Source organism: Thamnophis elegans, chromosome 1, assembly GCF_009769535.1.
Source record: "Thamnophis elegans isolate rThaEle1 chromosome 1, rThaEle1.pri, whole genome shotgun sequence".
NCBI classification, from domain to species: Eukaryota; Metazoa; Chordata; class Lepidosauria; order Squamata; family Colubridae; genus Thamnophis; species Thamnophis elegans.
The window spans coordinates 10,592,992-10,610,128 of NC_045541.1; the positions used below are offsets into that span (position 1 = coordinate 10,592,992).

A 17,137-nucleotide genomic window follows, 5' to 3' on the forward strand; every position below is an offset into this window, starting at 1 on the left:
AAAGCTGTTACATTAATGAGGTCTGAAGGGAGCCATTTTAAATCTGATTTTGTTCCCTTTTCCCATCAATGGCTGTTGAAAAGTTCTACACTCAACAGCCCTTCTTATTCAAAGGTAAAGCTGTATGTTCTCTCCCATATCATAGAAATGCTGGGACATCACTCTGTTCCATTTGTGATGTCATGAGACTCCTCCTCTTTGGTCAGAATGTGATTTAAACAGTGTAATATTTCACAATCCACTTTCTGTAATGAACAAATTTAAGTGAAAAAATAGTGCAGATTGACAAGTTGGATTAAATTTAACTCCTTATTCTGTTTTTCTTTTTCAAAATAGCAACATTGAGATCTACAATGGTGTGCCCTGGGAGGTTAAAATGCTCTGATATTACTTGACATACCCTATTTTGAGTTGTGATATGAAAAGAGCCGAGGTGGCGCAGTGGTTAAATGCAGCACTGCAGGCTACTTCAGCTGACTGCAGTTCTGCAGTTCGGCTGTTCAAATCTCACCGGCTCAGGGTTGACTCAGCCTTCCATCCTTCCGAGGTGGGTAAAATGAGGACCCGGATTGTTGTTGGGGGCAATATGCTGACTCTGTAAACCGCTTAGAGAGGGCTGAAAGCCCTATGAAGCGGTATATAAGTCTAACTGCTATTGCTATTGCTATATCAATTTGTGTTTGTTACCGTATTTTTCCGGAGTATAAGACGCACCTTTTTTCATAAAAAAGAGGCTGAAAATCTGGGTGCATCTTATAGTTCGTGAAAAACGGGCCGTTTTGGGGAGGTCTTTAGTTAGAGTGATTGATGAGAATTAGATTGATCAAGTGCTGTGCCAGAAGAAACAAGTCTTAGATGCTGCAGATTGTCAGTGATTTCCTTCTCTAGCACATGGATAAATACACCTGGAAACATCTACCTACCTACCTACCTACCTACCCTCTCTCTTCTACCTACCTACTTACCTACCTACTCTCTCTCCCCCTCTCTCTCTCCCTCTGCCTACTACCTACTCTGTCTCTCTCTCCCTACCTACCTACTGTATTTCTCTCTCTCTCTCTTCCTCTCTCCCTCTACCTACCTACCTACCTACCTACCTACCTACCTACCTACCTACCTACCTACTCTCCCTCCTTCCTCTCTCTCTCTCTCTCCCTCCCTCCCCCTCTACCTACCTACCTACTCTCTCTCCCTCCCTACTGTATTTCTCTCTCTCTCCCTCTCTATTCCTCTATCTACCTACCTACTTTTTTAAAAAAATTGCCTCTTCAAAACCTTGGTGCGTCTTATACTCTGGTGCGTCTTATACTCCGAAAAATACGCTAATTATTTTGTTTAAAATAAACTCAGAAAACCTTCCCTTCCCATTAGAACCTGGGTCTCCATACTCCTATATGATTGCGCCATCTATTTCTCCAAAATGTGTTTTGATGTTCTAAAATTATGACTTATTTCCATTCAAAAAACATCTCTGGTAAATCAAAACTCTTAATATATGTATTAATTTAGTATTGTAAATTTTTCCAACAGGAAAAAATATATATTAATACAAATGATTATTTAACTACGTATGATGTATCTACAATTTGATCATGTAGCATTTAAAATCCCCAAAAAAACCCAGAAAGAAATATAATTCCAAGCAATTTTTCCTCAAAAAAAATAAAAATAAAAATAAAAAAAATAAAAAACAAAACCACTTGCAAGTTTTTCTTGTTTCCAAAAATTTATCCTTGTGGCAATCAAAAGGCTACTTCCACTTTCTTGGCTCCAAAAGTGTTTCATGTTCATAGAAAAAAAAGATATTTATTAGTTTACAAATGTCTTATTACATTTATGGAGTACCTGATCATATTTATCCTTCAGGGCGATACAAAATGTGCGAAGCTGATTATTCTCTGATTGCACATATATGAGGGACTGCAGTTCTTCTTCCAGTTGCTGTACTTTCAGCTAGAGAAAATGAAAGATGGCTTTCAGCTTAAGCATTTTTAAAATGTCTGGAGAAACTATTATGAACAGAATCCCACAGAATCTACAGGTAAATTACAAAAGGTTGTAAGATTATAAAAAGTCAGATTCCGACAGGTGAAATCAAAATAGTCTCAAATATAACAGCATATAATTGTCATGTTATTTAAATACATCTATTCTTCATGATGTCATATACTTTTGCACACTTAGGCACATGCCTTATTTTTTACTGCACACCCTCTCTATCTGTCCTTGCAGTATTAAAAGAGACTCATTTCAGTACAGTCCATTAAAATTGCAGGCGATCCTCATTTAAAGTCTGATTGGACTTAATGACAGTGCTGAACAAGTGGCACTCACATCCAGTCCTCGAAGTTTTGGTTATCATAGCACCTCCAGAGTCACGAGGCTTCATTTCAGCCACCGGTCCTCACTTCCATTTGCCATAGTGTCGCGCAGACATGTGACTGTGATTTGTCACTTTCCCTGCCAGCTTCCCACAAGCAGAGTCAATGGAGAAGTTGGCAAGAAGTCAAAAGCCACCATCACATGAGATCCTCACTTAATGACTAGCTTAACAAACATAACTAGGACTGCCTTTGCTAAGCGGTGCAGTCACATAGTTGTTCAACCTATGACGACTCTGCTTAACAAGAGTTTTCAGTTCTAATCAGTATTGACTACCTGCAAGGTGATATTTTTAAGTAAAATTGGAGTATCAATTGTGACATCAATTTAATGACTAAAATGTCACTATTCCTAGGTTTGTCTTCACTCTTATTTATTTCTTGTTCCTCTTCTTCACTGTCATCCGAAAATATCCATCAACTCCTAGACAACACAACCAAGTCATTTTTAAAAAAAGATTTCTGTGCCATAGGAATGATCGACTTTGTGTCTGCAAAGACCTATCTTTTAATTTCTATTCTTTGTTTAGTGTTCAGGCCTATAAGCTGTTTTGTTTATAATATGTTTCAAATAAAAAACAGCAGTTGGAAATTAATGAAAGAACCTGAAAGATAAATTTCAGATAATATTCAAGTACTCCAGAAGTGCCACAGACAGAAGCCACTTTCTATGCTACAGGTGTACTTTTTAAAAGTCTGAGAATCAGATTGGTGAAGTTAGGGAAGTGCTTGCTCTTGTCTTAATATGAAGAATGGCTTAAGCACTGCAGCAATGGGATGAACTATAACACTTAAAGTGGGGATCAGATACAGATTTCTCATTCCTGGGTTTAAAAACAAACTGCCCCCAAAATATTTTTAAGCATTCAAGCCAACTCTCTCCTTTTTACAACATTTCATAACATGTTCTAGTAAATTTACTAATAGTCTAGTAAAAATTCTAAGATATCACAAGCAATTATTATTTCTCTTTTCACTCGCTTGCCTCTTCTTTCCCTTTAAAGAAGCTTGATAAAATACATTTTTTTTAAAAAGACACCAGAGGCACAGTCTATCATTCTTCAGCTTGAAGAAAAATTATGGACACGTTTATGAGTTGTCTTCATGCAGAACAGGATTCAATGATAAAAAACACAGGATGTTTCAAGCACTCTCAAAAATCAGATTTTATTCTTCCAACTCATTTCCAGAAATAAAAAGAGGATTATTCAGGAGGGCAGCAGCAGAAGTGTCTCTAAAGGGATTATGCTGAAAAACAGTATAGATCTAATGATCAGGAGAAAGTAAAAGGAGGTGAACAGGAAGCACAAGAATGATCCTCCTTTCAACAGTTTAGCTACCTGAATTTTCCTTTTAGCATATGCCCGTTTTTGTTATCTTTTCTTTTGTTAACTTTTCAAACTTATTTTAGTGGCTGATGGACCAGTCATTGTCTTATGCTCCCTAAACTAAAGCATGTGGCTTAGAAATTTCTCTCTCCTCATTCTTTTTCTTTGCTTTCATTCAGCTGTGATTCATAGCAAATTGTAAAGAAATGAAGCAGTCATAAATTTTCATTATTAGCTCAAAGCATAATAAAAGAGAAAACACTGGTTAGCAAGATGAAAACAGAGGAGCCTGCTCTCTGTCAACCAAGGATATTGAAATTACAGTTTGGGTAGTTAGGCCTTCCATTCTGGAGATATCTATAGTAAATGTTTCTTTTCTCCAAAACATTGATTTAATCTATTCATTGAAGTATTTATAGTTTGCCCTAAGAATCTCAGGGTGTGTAAACTACCCATAAGCTCAAAAATAATTTTCAAACACTCTTCTTCCCATACCTCAACCTAAAACTCGCAAGAGTTTTAGATGCCAAAATATATTTAAAAATTGTATTTAGCTTATCTGCAATACTATATATACAGTAATGCTTTTACAAATTAGTCTTCAAAATGTTAAAAAAAAACATGAAAAACGTGCGACTCACAGATATGGCAAAAATAAAAAAAATACAAAAATGTAGATGTCAACGTATCCTTAGATGGCACATTTTTCATGTTTTTTTTTAGCATTTTGAGGGTTGGTCATTTACAGATGGGCTTATGTATAGATAGTATAGATTATTTTTCAATCTCAGCAAAGTTAAGATGTTTGTGCTTCGAGTCCCAGAATTCTCTTGTCGGGATACCGGCTGGAGAATTCTGGGAGTTGAAGTCCACCCATCTTAACTGAGATGATAATAAGGTTCTGTATTCTCTTCGTATTATTGCATAAATAGACAACTGTGTTGCTTTTTGAGAAGAAAAGCTGAATAGGTTGCACATAAAAGTAACCGCTGTTACTGAGTCAGCCCCATTCCCTTGTTAGTAAGGGAATCGGTTTCCTGTAGTATAAAAAGAAATTCAAGGATTTACGTGGAGGCTCATTAAGGGAACCAGAAGTAAGAGAGGATAATGGCCCAGAACACCTTCGTTCAAGTCACATCCTGACTGCAGAATTTCATTTCAGTGCTGACCACAAGATAATGCCCAATAAAGCAGAAAACAAGCAGGCTGCAATGTCCTCTAACAACAATGAACCTGCAGAGTTGACAGGAAACGGGGGAAAGGTTATCGCTAAACTTCTCTTTGCCTGAGACAGAAGACCAGTCCTGAATGTAAAAGTAAAATGAGAAACTAAGTAAAATAAAACAGATGCTGTGAAAACTGCAGATATGATTAAAATAAACCTTTACTTCCAATGCCACTGCAAAAAAGTATTGATCCCCCCCCCCACTTAACATTCCTTTTTGTTGAAGGCTATTTTTTTTATTGGAGGAGAAGAGATATCATCAAATCACTTCACTTTTATGCCATGTTGTACTATTTTAGTTGCATACCTTTTGGTGCTTAAGTGCAGCATCCTGCTCCAAAAATTCCCTTTTTTCTTTCTCTAGTGCTTTCACTGATTCTTGCAGACAATTAATTTCCGACTTAAAAAAAGAAACAAAGACCACATTTCAGGTGCCATAAAATATAGTTAATTGTTCATAGTTTGAACCATTTGGAAAATGAAACCTATCTATATATTTCTCTAGCAGCAGAGGGAGCCAGAAAATTGCTAGTTATGTACAGCATCAGGTGCTGACATCTAAAATGACTAAAAATGACAAATAATTAGTCTTCTATTTGTAAACATCAGTTTAAAATGAATATCTTTGCTATGGTTATCACACATTTATCTAGAAAATATATTCTGTTTTTTTTTTTATATCACGATTTGCTGGTTGTAGAACTTAGTAACACAAAGAAGACCCAGTTTTGAACTGCTTGTCAAAGAATTTTAAAATAACCTTAACCTACTGGATCATTTCACCAAATGTGTTTGAACTAATTCTTGAACTAAACAGAGGTTAAAAGTAATAGGCAAAGGTTTAGGGACGCCTCCTATGCTTTTCCAGGTTTATTCCAAGCAAATCTGGATCTATAACCCAATGAATTGCAAATCAATTGACAGATTTAACTGTTGGCCAATGGGAACCTCAATACTTTCAACACTTGTATATAATGCTGTACCTTTTTTTCCGTTAGTTCGGCTTCCAACTTTTCAGTCGTTCTTGTTTCTTGTATAGTTTGCTGCAACTGCCATTAAGAATTAAAATAGTTTTTTGCCAAACACTTCAAGGAAAAATCTATTATATATATATATTTTCTCTTCATGTACATTAGGAATGGTTGCTTTTGTAAAAATCTGAATCAGCAGTGATTAGCGATAACTCATCAAATACCATAAAAGGTAATGGTAAAGGTTCCCCTCGCACATATGTGCTAGTCGTACCTGACTCTAGGGGGCGGTGCTCTTCTCTGTTTCAAAGCTGAAGAGCCAGCACTGTCTGAAGACATCTCCGTGGTCATGTGGCTGGCATGACTAAACGCCAAAGGTGCACGGAATGCTGTTTCCTTCCCACCAAGGTGATCCCTATTTTTCTATTGCATTTTTTACGTGCTTTCGAACTGCTAGGTTGGCAGAAGCTGGGACGAGTAACAGGAGCTTACTCTGTTACACAGTGCTATGGATTTAAACCACTGAACTGACAACCTTTCTGATCGACAAGCTCAGCATCTTAGCCACTGAGCCACCGCGTCCCCTCAAATACCATAGTATAGCCTTTATTGCCATTGTATAGCATGCGTACAACAAAATTGGTTATTGCAGAATATACTGGTTTTCTATGCTATTTTCTGGGGCAAATTTTATTTAAAAAATTTGGCACAGAAATATTATTTTGAGTCAATTCAAATCTTGCATATAAGCTCAGTCACAGATAGTCGTCGATCATTTGTTTAGTGACCGTTTAAAGTTACAACAGCACTGAAAAAAGTGACTTATGACCAATTCTCACACTTTGCATCAGCCCCATGGTCACATGATCAAAATTTAGATGCTTGGCAACTGGCAACTGTATTTATGGCATTGACAGTTGCAAAATCAATGGAGGAAGTCAGTTTCACTAATCAACTGAATGATTCACTTAATCACAGTGATTCACTAAACAATTGGGTCAAGAAAGGTCGTAAAATGGGGCAAAATAAACTTAATAATTGCCTTAATTACCAATGGAAATTTTGGCCTCATTTGCAGTTATAAGTAAAGGACGATTTGCATTTGCCATTTTGGTACTGGTATATTATACAAAGCAGCAAACATCTTCTTGAGTTTTTTTTTTAACTAAGATTCCAAATACAAATCTGCCTCTCTCTAACGAACATGTAATGCCCTTCCGACAAAAATGCGGATTTTACTGTAAAACCACAATAGCCACTGTACCTCTTCTTCAAGTATCTTTTTCTCATTTAGCAAAGAATTTCGCTCCTGTATAATTGTCTCCAATTCCTTTTGGGTCTGGGAAAGTACAGACTCCAGGCGGGCTTTTTCAGCGGCAATGGTGTCTTCTTTACAGTCCCTCTTCTTGCATTCAGCATGCTCAGTTTGCAAGTCTTCTCTGCAGAATAAACATAACTATGTGGCAGTCCTGTTATCCTCTACATTCTTCAAAAAATTCAGAAGACAGTGCAAGAAGCTGAATAAGGTATAGCTTGTGCTAAACTAAGAGACAAATACAGAAAACAGAACAGGAAAGGAAGTGGGTCACACTTGGGGAACAATCACACAAATCTCAATTGCCTCTCACAGTTTTTTCTGGAGCTGAGCTTTTTCTTTCTGCACAACCTGAAGGTCTCCCATAACAGCATCCAAAAGCAAAGCTTGTTCCTTCAGTTTCTGATGCATTTTTTCTTGTTCTACCTAAATGGGGGGGGGGGGGGGAAGGGAGGGAGAATTTATGAACATGGAAGTAACAATGAGAGCCAGTTCGGTCTAGTGGTTAAGGCACCCGGCTAGAAACCGAGAGACTGTGAGTTCCAGTCCTGCCTTAACCACGAAAGCCGGCTGGCTGACTACGGTGTGGTCCTTCTCTCTCCCCCCAACTCACCTCACAGGGTTGTTGTTGTTGCTGTGGGGAAAATCAGAGGAAGAAGGAGTATTACATATGTTTGCTACTTTGTGATTTATAAAATAATGAATGCAGGATAAAATGCAATCAACCAACCAATCTCTGCTGTATCAGCCATGACCATTCTGAATTGGGAAACTCTGTTCAGAGTAGGTCATGCTTTAATTTCCTCTATAAGGAGCTGCTTTGAACCGTGACCTGACAAAAGTGTGCACGACAACAGCGCATCAACAAAAGCGCGTTGCTAAAACGGTTTAGGTTAAGGGTTAGGTTTAGGGTTAGAGTTAGGGTTAGCATTACGTTTAGGGTTAGGGTTACATTTAGGGTTAGGTTTAGTTTTACAGCGCGCTTCTGTCGCCGCACTGTTGTCGATGTGATTCAGCGCTCATTCGTCGGAGCGCTTTAGAACGTGCAGTTTTGTCACCGCAGTTTAGTCGGGCGCGGTTTTGTCGTTCGCCCTTTTGTTGGTGAACCGCTTTGAACATCCAGAGGGTTGAACTGGCACAGGTTACAGCCTACTTCAACCAACAGAAGTAGCAAATTAACATCTAACACTCTTACACCCAGAATGCACTGATTGCAAGTTAGCTTCAAGTACAATTCAAAGTCTAGAATTCTTCAAAGCCCTTTATGGTTCAGGACATGGATTTCTTTGGCCTGCCTCCTCTCAGTTCCACCTGCCCATCTCAAAAGGCTGAAAAGCAAGTTTTCCTTCAGGTCCCTTCTCTTAGAGATGTTCTACATGGTCCAGAAGTTGAGCCTTCTCAGTTGCAGCCCTCTTCACTAGAATAGTTTACTTCCTGAAATCAAAATAGCCCAACCCTGTTGAGTTTTACAAAACGTGTAAGAAATTGCTTTTTTAATAAAAAGCTCTGGGAAGGAAACTTGAATGAGTTTGGGGCCCACTTGACTCGTGTTTGGGTGCTTATGGTTCTTCCAAGGAGCCGAGGTGGCGCAGTGGTTAGAGTGCAGTACTGAAGGCCACTTCAGCTGACTGCTATCTGCAGTTCAGCGGTTCTAATCTCACCGGCTCAAGGTTGACTCAGCCTTCCATCCTTCCGAGGTGGGTGAAATGAGGACCCAGACTGTGGGGGCGATATGCTGACTCTGTAAACCGCTTAGAGAGGGCTGAAAGCCCTATGAAGCGGTATATAAGTCTAACTGCTATTGCTATTGAGTGGCTACGGTAATTTTTGGTAACTGACAGATGATCTTTCTAATATTGTTTTGCTAGTTTAATTTTCTTATTAAAGGAAAGGAATGGGAGCTATTCAGAATCCCTCTGTATTGGAGCAACAAATGCTAAGCAAGCAAGGAAACAGAAAATAAATAAAGGTATGAAATGATGAACTAGTTTTCAAAACAAACTAAATCAGCCCTTGAAATTCCACAGCTTTGTCAATGTAAGGGCTGCCCAGCTAATTTCCCTTCTGGTTCTGACTTCACAGTGAATAAACAAAGCCTGACATTAGCAGAAATGAGGAGCCAGCAATTCTTTGCTTGACTTTTCTTTCAGCAAGTTTTTTAGTTTCTTTATTATTATTTTTTCAATTTTTTGAACTGCCTATCTCCCTCAAAAAGGGTATCCTGCGCAATATACAATGTTTGTGAGACTGCTACAAGACAGATGTAAAACATTAGCCTTATCTAGGTTCTCCCTTTTCTCCTTCACAGATTTTAATAATATATACTGATGCAGACTTCTTGAAATCTCAGCTATTTAAACAAATACACAGGTTCTCCTTTGTCTACCATATTGTTTCCATCTAGTTGATCTATTACAAGACATGGATGGATTCTTATCTATAGAGCCATCCAGAATCACGTTAGCAAGATGGGTGGCCATATGAATAAATAATAAGCAATAAAAGGAATAAAAGGAAGGCTAGGCTGTGCACCATTGACTGTTTTCAACAAACAACTTTCATTCATTCATTCATTCATTCATTCATTTTCATATATATATATGTATATGTATATATGTATATATTAAAATGTACTCCATACCTGAAGAGCAACCTGATGATCTGAAGCAACTTGAGCATTTTCCACAGTAGCTTTTTGAAGAGCACCACTTAGTTCTGTGCACTGTTGAGCCAACTGCCCATTAAGTTTCTGAAAAAGAAAACAGATTTTCTGCAGCAACAGACACAAGTTCCCTGACAAGATGACTGGTTTTGGCTTCCATCTTTAAAAACAACAACAACAGATATTGTTTTTGATAGATATTGTTTCTTGTATTTTACCTATAAGAAGCTTCCCAAGCTGCGTGCCTTCTTCTGACAATAAGCAGAAATGATTCCATGGAATTGAAGGGCGTGTGTGTGTGTATGTGTGTGTGTTTGTGAATCTTAGGTCCCTAGTAGCTGTGCAACTCCCCCACCCCCGCTTGATCTTGGTCCTCCCCCACCCCGTCCCCATCCCCCTTGCCTGGCTGGTAGTTTCCCAACATTTCAGGAGCAATGTTTTGTGATGACCATTTCCCATCATTTGACCATTAAATCTCACATCTCCAATTTTCCTAAGAACTGAAAGCTCCTTTCTCAGAAACACATTAGAACAGCACAAAGAAAAAAATACCTAGATTTTACAGACATTTGTCTCTTGTGTCCTATATACAAGTAGTCTTCATTTAGCAATTGCCTCACTTAGCAACTACTTGCAATTACCATGAAAAATAAAATTACAACCAGTTCGTATATTTACCATTTTCATTGGTCTATAAAGCAAAGCACAGCTGAACCATAAGCACTGTTCATTGCTTTGCTTAATGACCAAATTGCCAGTCCCAGTTACAGACATTAAAAGAGGACTACCAGTAATTTAGTTTGTAGTAGCAGGAATATTTCCTACCTGTGCCTTACTTGCTACCTCTTGTAAAGTAAATATTTTTGACCGAAACTTTGTATTCTTTTCTTCTGCCGTGTTCAAACATAGCTGTGTAGTCTAGATGAAAATAAGGTTAATTGTCTTTAGGAAAAAATATTTTAAAACAGGTATTAAAACATAATTATTCTCTTTGGCACAGCTCTTTATGTATTAACAAAAAGCTTTTGTTGTGTAGTTAAAGTCAAGACACTTATAAAAAGAATTTCTATAATATATTTTAGACTCACTGATTTTCTTTTTATACTTACTTGGATGTCTTCCTGTAGCTTGGAAATCATCTTGTCTCGGGATTCTACAAAAAAATCAAAATGCAGCTGTTTTAATTAGACATTAACTGTTTAACTAATATTCTTCCCTAATAATAACAATAACAACAACAAAACAGATGTAAAGCTTGTTCACTCCGAGCAAGCTGTATTTTTAAGTAATACACTCAGGATTTGCCTAGATTACTGTATATATTTATGAAATCCAAAGTAACATTTTTCTGCATGTAGATTTAAACTTGCAAGCTGATTTGTTGAGAGCATCTCTAAGGCATTTCCTGTAACATCTATAGCTACTTATATGAATGATTATGCTGTCTTATTTCAATCTGCCACAGGTGGCCTAGTTTTTTTTTTTTTTTGAAGACCTACATCAATAGATCACTACACCGTAGATAGCTGGTTCCATCATGAAACCATTTTTAAATTATTGTAATAGCAGATGTACAATGCAATCAGTTTACAAGAGGAGCAATAGCTTGCCTCAATGAAGACCTTCCAATGAAAACTAGATATTATTTTTGTGACAATACTCTACCTCTGGAATTCCAGTAGACTTTATGATTGAGTGGCTAATAATCAATTTCTCATTTATTTCATGAATGATTTTGCAAGTATATTATAATTTTCTCTTTCCAAAAAGCAGCAATTAACTGTGATTTTTCCGTTTACTCAGATATTCCTCTTGTAGTCATTTCATTCTAAATGTGGACTGGCATTTATTTTTGTTTAAATATACAAGCCTTCCTATGTTTGGATTTCATGCCTGATAAAATATATTTCCCACTTCACTGACTAGAGATAAACTTCATACAACTATCTTAGACCTTTGACCTATACGTTCTTTGTTCAACAAAACTGGTCCTTTGTTCCCTTGAAAAACAGTTACGGTTTTAAAGAAATCAAGAAGAAAAAAACAATTAAAAGATATTTCTAATTAGCTTATCTATCATTGATCATCAAGTGATAACCAAAGTTGGTTTAAGAAATATAAAACATTCAAGGTTTTGATTCCAATACCTAGATCAGCTTTAAGATGTAGACATTCCTCCTCTAATTGAACGAACTTCTCTTGTTCTTGCTGTAGTCTCTCCTGAGATAGCTGAATATCATGCCGTAGAATGTTACAATCCTGCTGCAGAATTTGAACCTGTAATGGCATTTGAAACATGCATTTTGTAAAATACAGGCATTTCTTAAAACAATTAAGAAATACCAAAAAGTGAGCAAGCTAATAATTTAATGAAATTAAATTTAATGAAATTAAATTATTCAGTCAAATAGCTTATCATGTAGATTATTATCCTTGAGGATCAGGATGGGAATACCAACAAATTTGAAGAATAATTCAAGAGCAGATTTGAATGCTGGCTCATGGATACATTTTTAAAATAAAATAAAAAAACAGTGTCCAAATAGGTATGTATTGATGTCATGGGAAGAGAAAGATTTGGTGTGGGGAGGGGGGTGGTTGGGGAAGTTTTGGAAGATTTTGATGGGTGGCAGGAATACCTTGCTATTGAAAATCATTGGGGTGGCCATCAAATTTTGACAGTGATTTGGAAACTGCAAAATGGGGACTGGAATTTGTTATCCACCTCGGATATGGACACCTACTTCCATTGACAGCTGACCCATCATTTAGACTGACACTAACACTGTATCTGATGGATTACTAATGGAATGAAATATACACATAGAATTTGTTCATAATTGAATTTAGTTGATTGTCATGAGGCAGCCTATATAACCTCTGTCAAAATCTGGCATATTAGCCAGGTAATGTAAGCTACAATTCTGGACAACCATCCATTACTCACATTCTCTGATTACTTCTTGCTAGTCAAAAAAAGCATACATTTTCCAAATTGCAGCATGCCGACTATTCTCATAAACTGCATGAATAAGAGTAAGATATAGGTGATTAAGGGCTGGCAAAGGAAGATTTTCTTAAGGGCATGCAATCATGTGCACACTACAGATAGCCTTCCAGCATTCTGCTTAATAGAGGGAAAATGAACATTTATATACACCAATGTTTGCATTAGTAAATTCTCTTAATAAGCCTGGTTGTAAGAGCAATAGTAATTTAATATTCTGCTTTAGTGGTATGCTGTTGCAACCTTACATGTCAATATCAGTCCATCGGCATCCTGCAAGCACATTCTTTGGTCATATTCTAGCAGAAAGGCGTCTACTACCTGCGTCTGTTCTTTTTCCACCATTGCTTCCATGTCACGTATTTGATAAAGAAGGACAACCTGGCCTTGTTCCAAAGACTCCCTTGAGTTGGACTCTCTGGATAATTTCTCCATTATCTGGAAAAAAGAAACAAATGTAAAGCAGAAAGGCAACACAGAAAACAAATCTGGGAGTCTCACTTTGCAAGTCACAATACAGAGACTTCCACAATATACTTGATTGTTCTGACCCCCCCCCCTTTCTCCACCCAGGAACGAATGCCACAAACAAAAGTAAATAAGAATACTTTTAATCAGTCCAGACTCTCGTTGGCTGCAAGCCCAAAATAAACAAAGAGATAAGCACTCTGCCAGCAAGTCCTACAAAACTAGGCAATGCAAACAAGCTCTCACAGCAAACCACTTCTCCAAGTTGGTTTCTCTGAATCATGAATGTTGACTTCTCCAAAAGGGCATGGCACAAGCAGTCTCTTTTATAATCAGGAGAGGATCTTAATAAGCATCAGTTAAACATAATCATCTCCTACAATTACTCAGTTGTTCTTGCCACCGAGTAGCCCTTCGATGGCGTGCATCCCGAAACAACTCACAAGTGTTTTCCGGAACACTCCCTCTGATCCAAGGCTCCGCCACCACCTGGTGGCCAACCAGTCTCTCCTCGTCCTGCTCGGAGTCGGCACCCTGTCCAGGGTCCTCCACCTCCTCCAGGGCCAACTCATAAGACCCCTCGCTGTCGGAGTCTGGCGGCAGCTCCAACGGCTCCTGCTGGGCCACAACACTTGATGGACATGATTTCATATGTTCTTAGTCTGACATGGTTTTATCTTATTTCTGCAAAAATAATGCTGACCTTTCGATTGAAAACCTCTTCCCAAACAATACACGATCACTTGGAGAATATTCTAAGAATCTTCAACTCATCCATTGCCTTGTGCCTATAGCCCTGCACTTTTTAAAACGTACTACTTTCTGATTTTCTCCTGCTCTTACCTCTTGGAGTTTATTGTTCATTTTTTCTTTTGCTGCTCTCAATTCTTCAGCTGAAATAGTTATATCTCTCTACAAAGATCAAAATAGCACATTTAGGCAACTCTAACAGAATGCACAAACATTTTTCAAAGTACTTTTTATAGCTTTTAGCTGTGATGTTTGTCTGCAGTTCCAATAAACCTCTGACATTTGGATTTATGGGATACAGCTTAGCTTTCTTAAAGTCCTTTTTAATAGTCAAATCTCTATCTTTCCCATTACAGTAATTCATTCTTGAACCTACAACTTCAATATCATTTAAATCAATGAAATCTACACAGTATACAGGTTTCCCCAATATAGAATCGTATAGGAATATGAACAAAATTAAAAATGTATCTATAAATTGCAAAGTATATAATCAATAAACAAGGCTATTGCCAGCAGTCTTCACTCATAACTTATTCCCACAATGCTCCCTGAAACCTTTTTTTTAACTTGATTTTTTTACTTGATTTACTTGATTGATTTTTTTACTTGCTTCAGAAAAATCAAAATGTTATGTTTTGGACTACAGGTAATCCTCAGTTAACAACCATTTGTTTAGTGATGGTTTGAAGTTACAACAGTCCAGAAAAATGTGACTTACAACCGGTCTTCACAATTGTGCTCATCGTAGCATCTCCATGATCATGACTGTGATTCAGACCCTTGGCAATCACGTTTGCAGCATCCTGTGATCATGTGATTGCCATTTGTGACCTTTCCAACTGGCTTCTGACAAGCAAAGTCAATGGGGAAGCCAGTAGGAGGTCACACATTGCAGTCATACGATACCTTGTTTAACAAATAGGGGTGATTTTTTTTAATGACTGCAACTGGGACTGCTAGAACAGCCCATTGTAAGTTGGCATAGTCAGTTCGCTTAGCAGCTACTTTGCTAATTGATGGAATTGCTAGTCCTAATTATATTCATTAAACAAGGACTGGTTCACCGACAAATGCGCGAAAGCCTTTTCCGCGCCGACAGAACCGCGGAGGTCAAATCCGTGCCGTCTTAAGCGCTAATCATTATGCAACAGTAGCGCACCGACGCAATCTCGCGCCCATGTTTAAATTCAAAACGCTGTCAATGCTGTCAACTCGTTAAAACGTTAAAGCCTAACCCTAAACCTAACGCTAAACCGAACGCTAAACCTAACCCTGAACCTAACCCTTACCTTAACCGTAATCGCGCTTCTGTCAGTGCTCTTTTGTCGGCGCGCCTTTGTGGGCGCGCTGTCGACGCCATGGTTTTATCGCCGCGGTTTTGTCAGTGCGCTGTTGTCGGGCGCGCATTTGTCGGGTCACGACAAGGACTATCTGTATTCCACAAGTATCCATGGGATGTTTTCAAAAAAAAGTGGGGGCTGCAAAGGTGTAGCTGAAATACCACCTATTTTTAATATGCAAAACCTATGCAAGGCACATAAAGAACAGGCAGAACCTTGATCACACCGCTGCCGTCATCATCTTGACCTTTTTGACCACTCATTGCCAATATCCCTGGGCTACTCTTATTTTCTAGGGATATTTTATTCCAACACAGGGAAACTCCAACAAAGAAGGCTTTCTTCCCTCATGGGACTGAGGACTTTTAGCATACATTCTTTGCCCGAAACCTTTTGGGCAGGCAGAGTCTACCAAGAGGAAGCAGACTTCCATTTAACTGGACTCCCAGCCATTTAGGGCTTTATAGTTATGATCAGCAACCTCAATGGTATTGGGAAGCAAACCAGCAACCAATGCAGCTCTTGAAATACCACTGTACAATGACAATAACAGGTCATTCCTGTTTCTAAATGGCCCTCAAGGGCAGTCCCATGGAAGGACAAGATAGATTATCCAAGGATGAAGTGACATAATGGTCATTGCACCATCCATTCCAAGAAAGGCTGGAATTGGCACAAAACTGAAGAAAGGCTCTCATTGTTGTGGCCCTGCTGGATACTTCTCATGAGAAGGAAAAGGAAATCCAACCAGAGGCTTCTAAGGATAACTGTCCTGGAGGGGTGATTTTAGTAAAGTCAAAGCCAGTAACTCCACCCTGCCTGAGGTGGATCCAGCAAACCCCCAGGACTATCTGCTTGAACTCATTCATATCCTCTCGGATTCTGAGAGCAGAAATATACTTAAAATGCAACACCATTTGCAGGGCAGGATACCGAACATCAGATACACTGTCCAAGAAGTAGGCTAGCATCGAATGAGTAATGTACCTCAGCTGTACATCTGGGTGATGGCTCAGCATGGCTCAATCCCTGAGGGAATATGCCGAGAATAACTTTTCAAGCCTCAGCTCTGTCATGCTTGCCTTGTTCTGCCATAGTTTGAACTCTGGATCCTACCCCATGGTGTCTATTATCTTCTCCCTTGGATTTGTCTTTTTTTTAAAAATTGGATTCAAAGTCATGACCCAGGCCAAGCCTTGACCATCTTTATAGTTAAAAAGGACTGTTTGCTTCTAAAAATTCTGCCTGAATTTCCCCAGCATGCTCTCTTGTTGGCTGGCAGCCAGCAGTGCTGGCACAGAAAATTCATTGCCATGGCTTCTACCTGCTCTTCTACCAGAAACAGGAGAAAGACCTTAAAGCGGCAGAACAGCTCTTTCTGGAACAACATGACCTCATCTAAAGCTAAATCTGATACCATCCCACATTCTTAGCAATCCCCCCCCCCTCCTAGATGTTGGAGACCTGGCTAATATGGCTGGGTAGGGCCACTTAAGGAAGTAAAGACAATGGCAATTCTACTTCCAACAAGAAGATATTTATCACAATCTGAGCCCAGCTTCTCCCTAGCTGTGTGCACCAGCCAAAAAGGGTAGGGATCCAGCCTACAGCTGATAGAGTTCCTCTTATCATCTTCTTCATCAGGATCCTTAGGCTCAAATTCCTCTGAGTTGACATTACAAAACAT

At 38.5% G+C, this 17,137-nt stretch overlaps 1 protein-coding gene across 5 annotated transcripts in view; it reads right to left on the reverse strand.

Annotated features, from left to right (window-relative positions):
* The window catches only part of CCDC150 (coiled-coil domain containing 150), a 44,062-nt gene that overhangs the window by 18,229 nt on the left and 8,696 nt on the right, over window positions 1–17,137 (reverse strand). For 4 of the 5 annotated variants that reach the window (XM_032216632.1, XM_032216641.1, XM_032216658.1 and 1 more), the window contains exons 6-17: window positions 14,201–14,269; window positions 13,211–13,327; window positions 12,030–12,159; window positions 10,992–11,035; window positions 10,708–10,800; window positions 9,862–9,969; window positions 7,834–7,854; window positions 7,534–7,646; window positions 7,170–7,344; window positions 5,918–5,983; window positions 5,242–5,334; window positions 1,846–1,953 (exon numbers count right to left, since the gene is read on the reverse strand). In XM_032216632.1, coding sequence (XP_032072523.1) covers window positions 1,846–1,953; window positions 5,242–5,334; window positions 5,918–5,983; window positions 7,170–7,344; window positions 7,534–7,646; window positions 7,834–7,854; window positions 9,862–9,969; window positions 10,708–10,800; window positions 10,992–11,035; window positions 12,030–12,159; window positions 13,211–13,327; window positions 14,201–14,269 — 1,137 coding nt within the window. The remainder of the gene's footprint in view (window positions 1–1,845; window positions 1,954–5,241; window positions 5,335–5,917; window positions 5,984–7,169; window positions 7,345–7,533; window positions 7,647–7,833; window positions 7,855–9,861; window positions 9,970–10,707; window positions 10,801–10,991; window positions 11,036–12,029; window positions 12,160–13,210; window positions 13,328–14,200; window positions 14,270–17,137) is intronic. The other variant, XM_032216648.1, reaches the window with a different exon arrangement.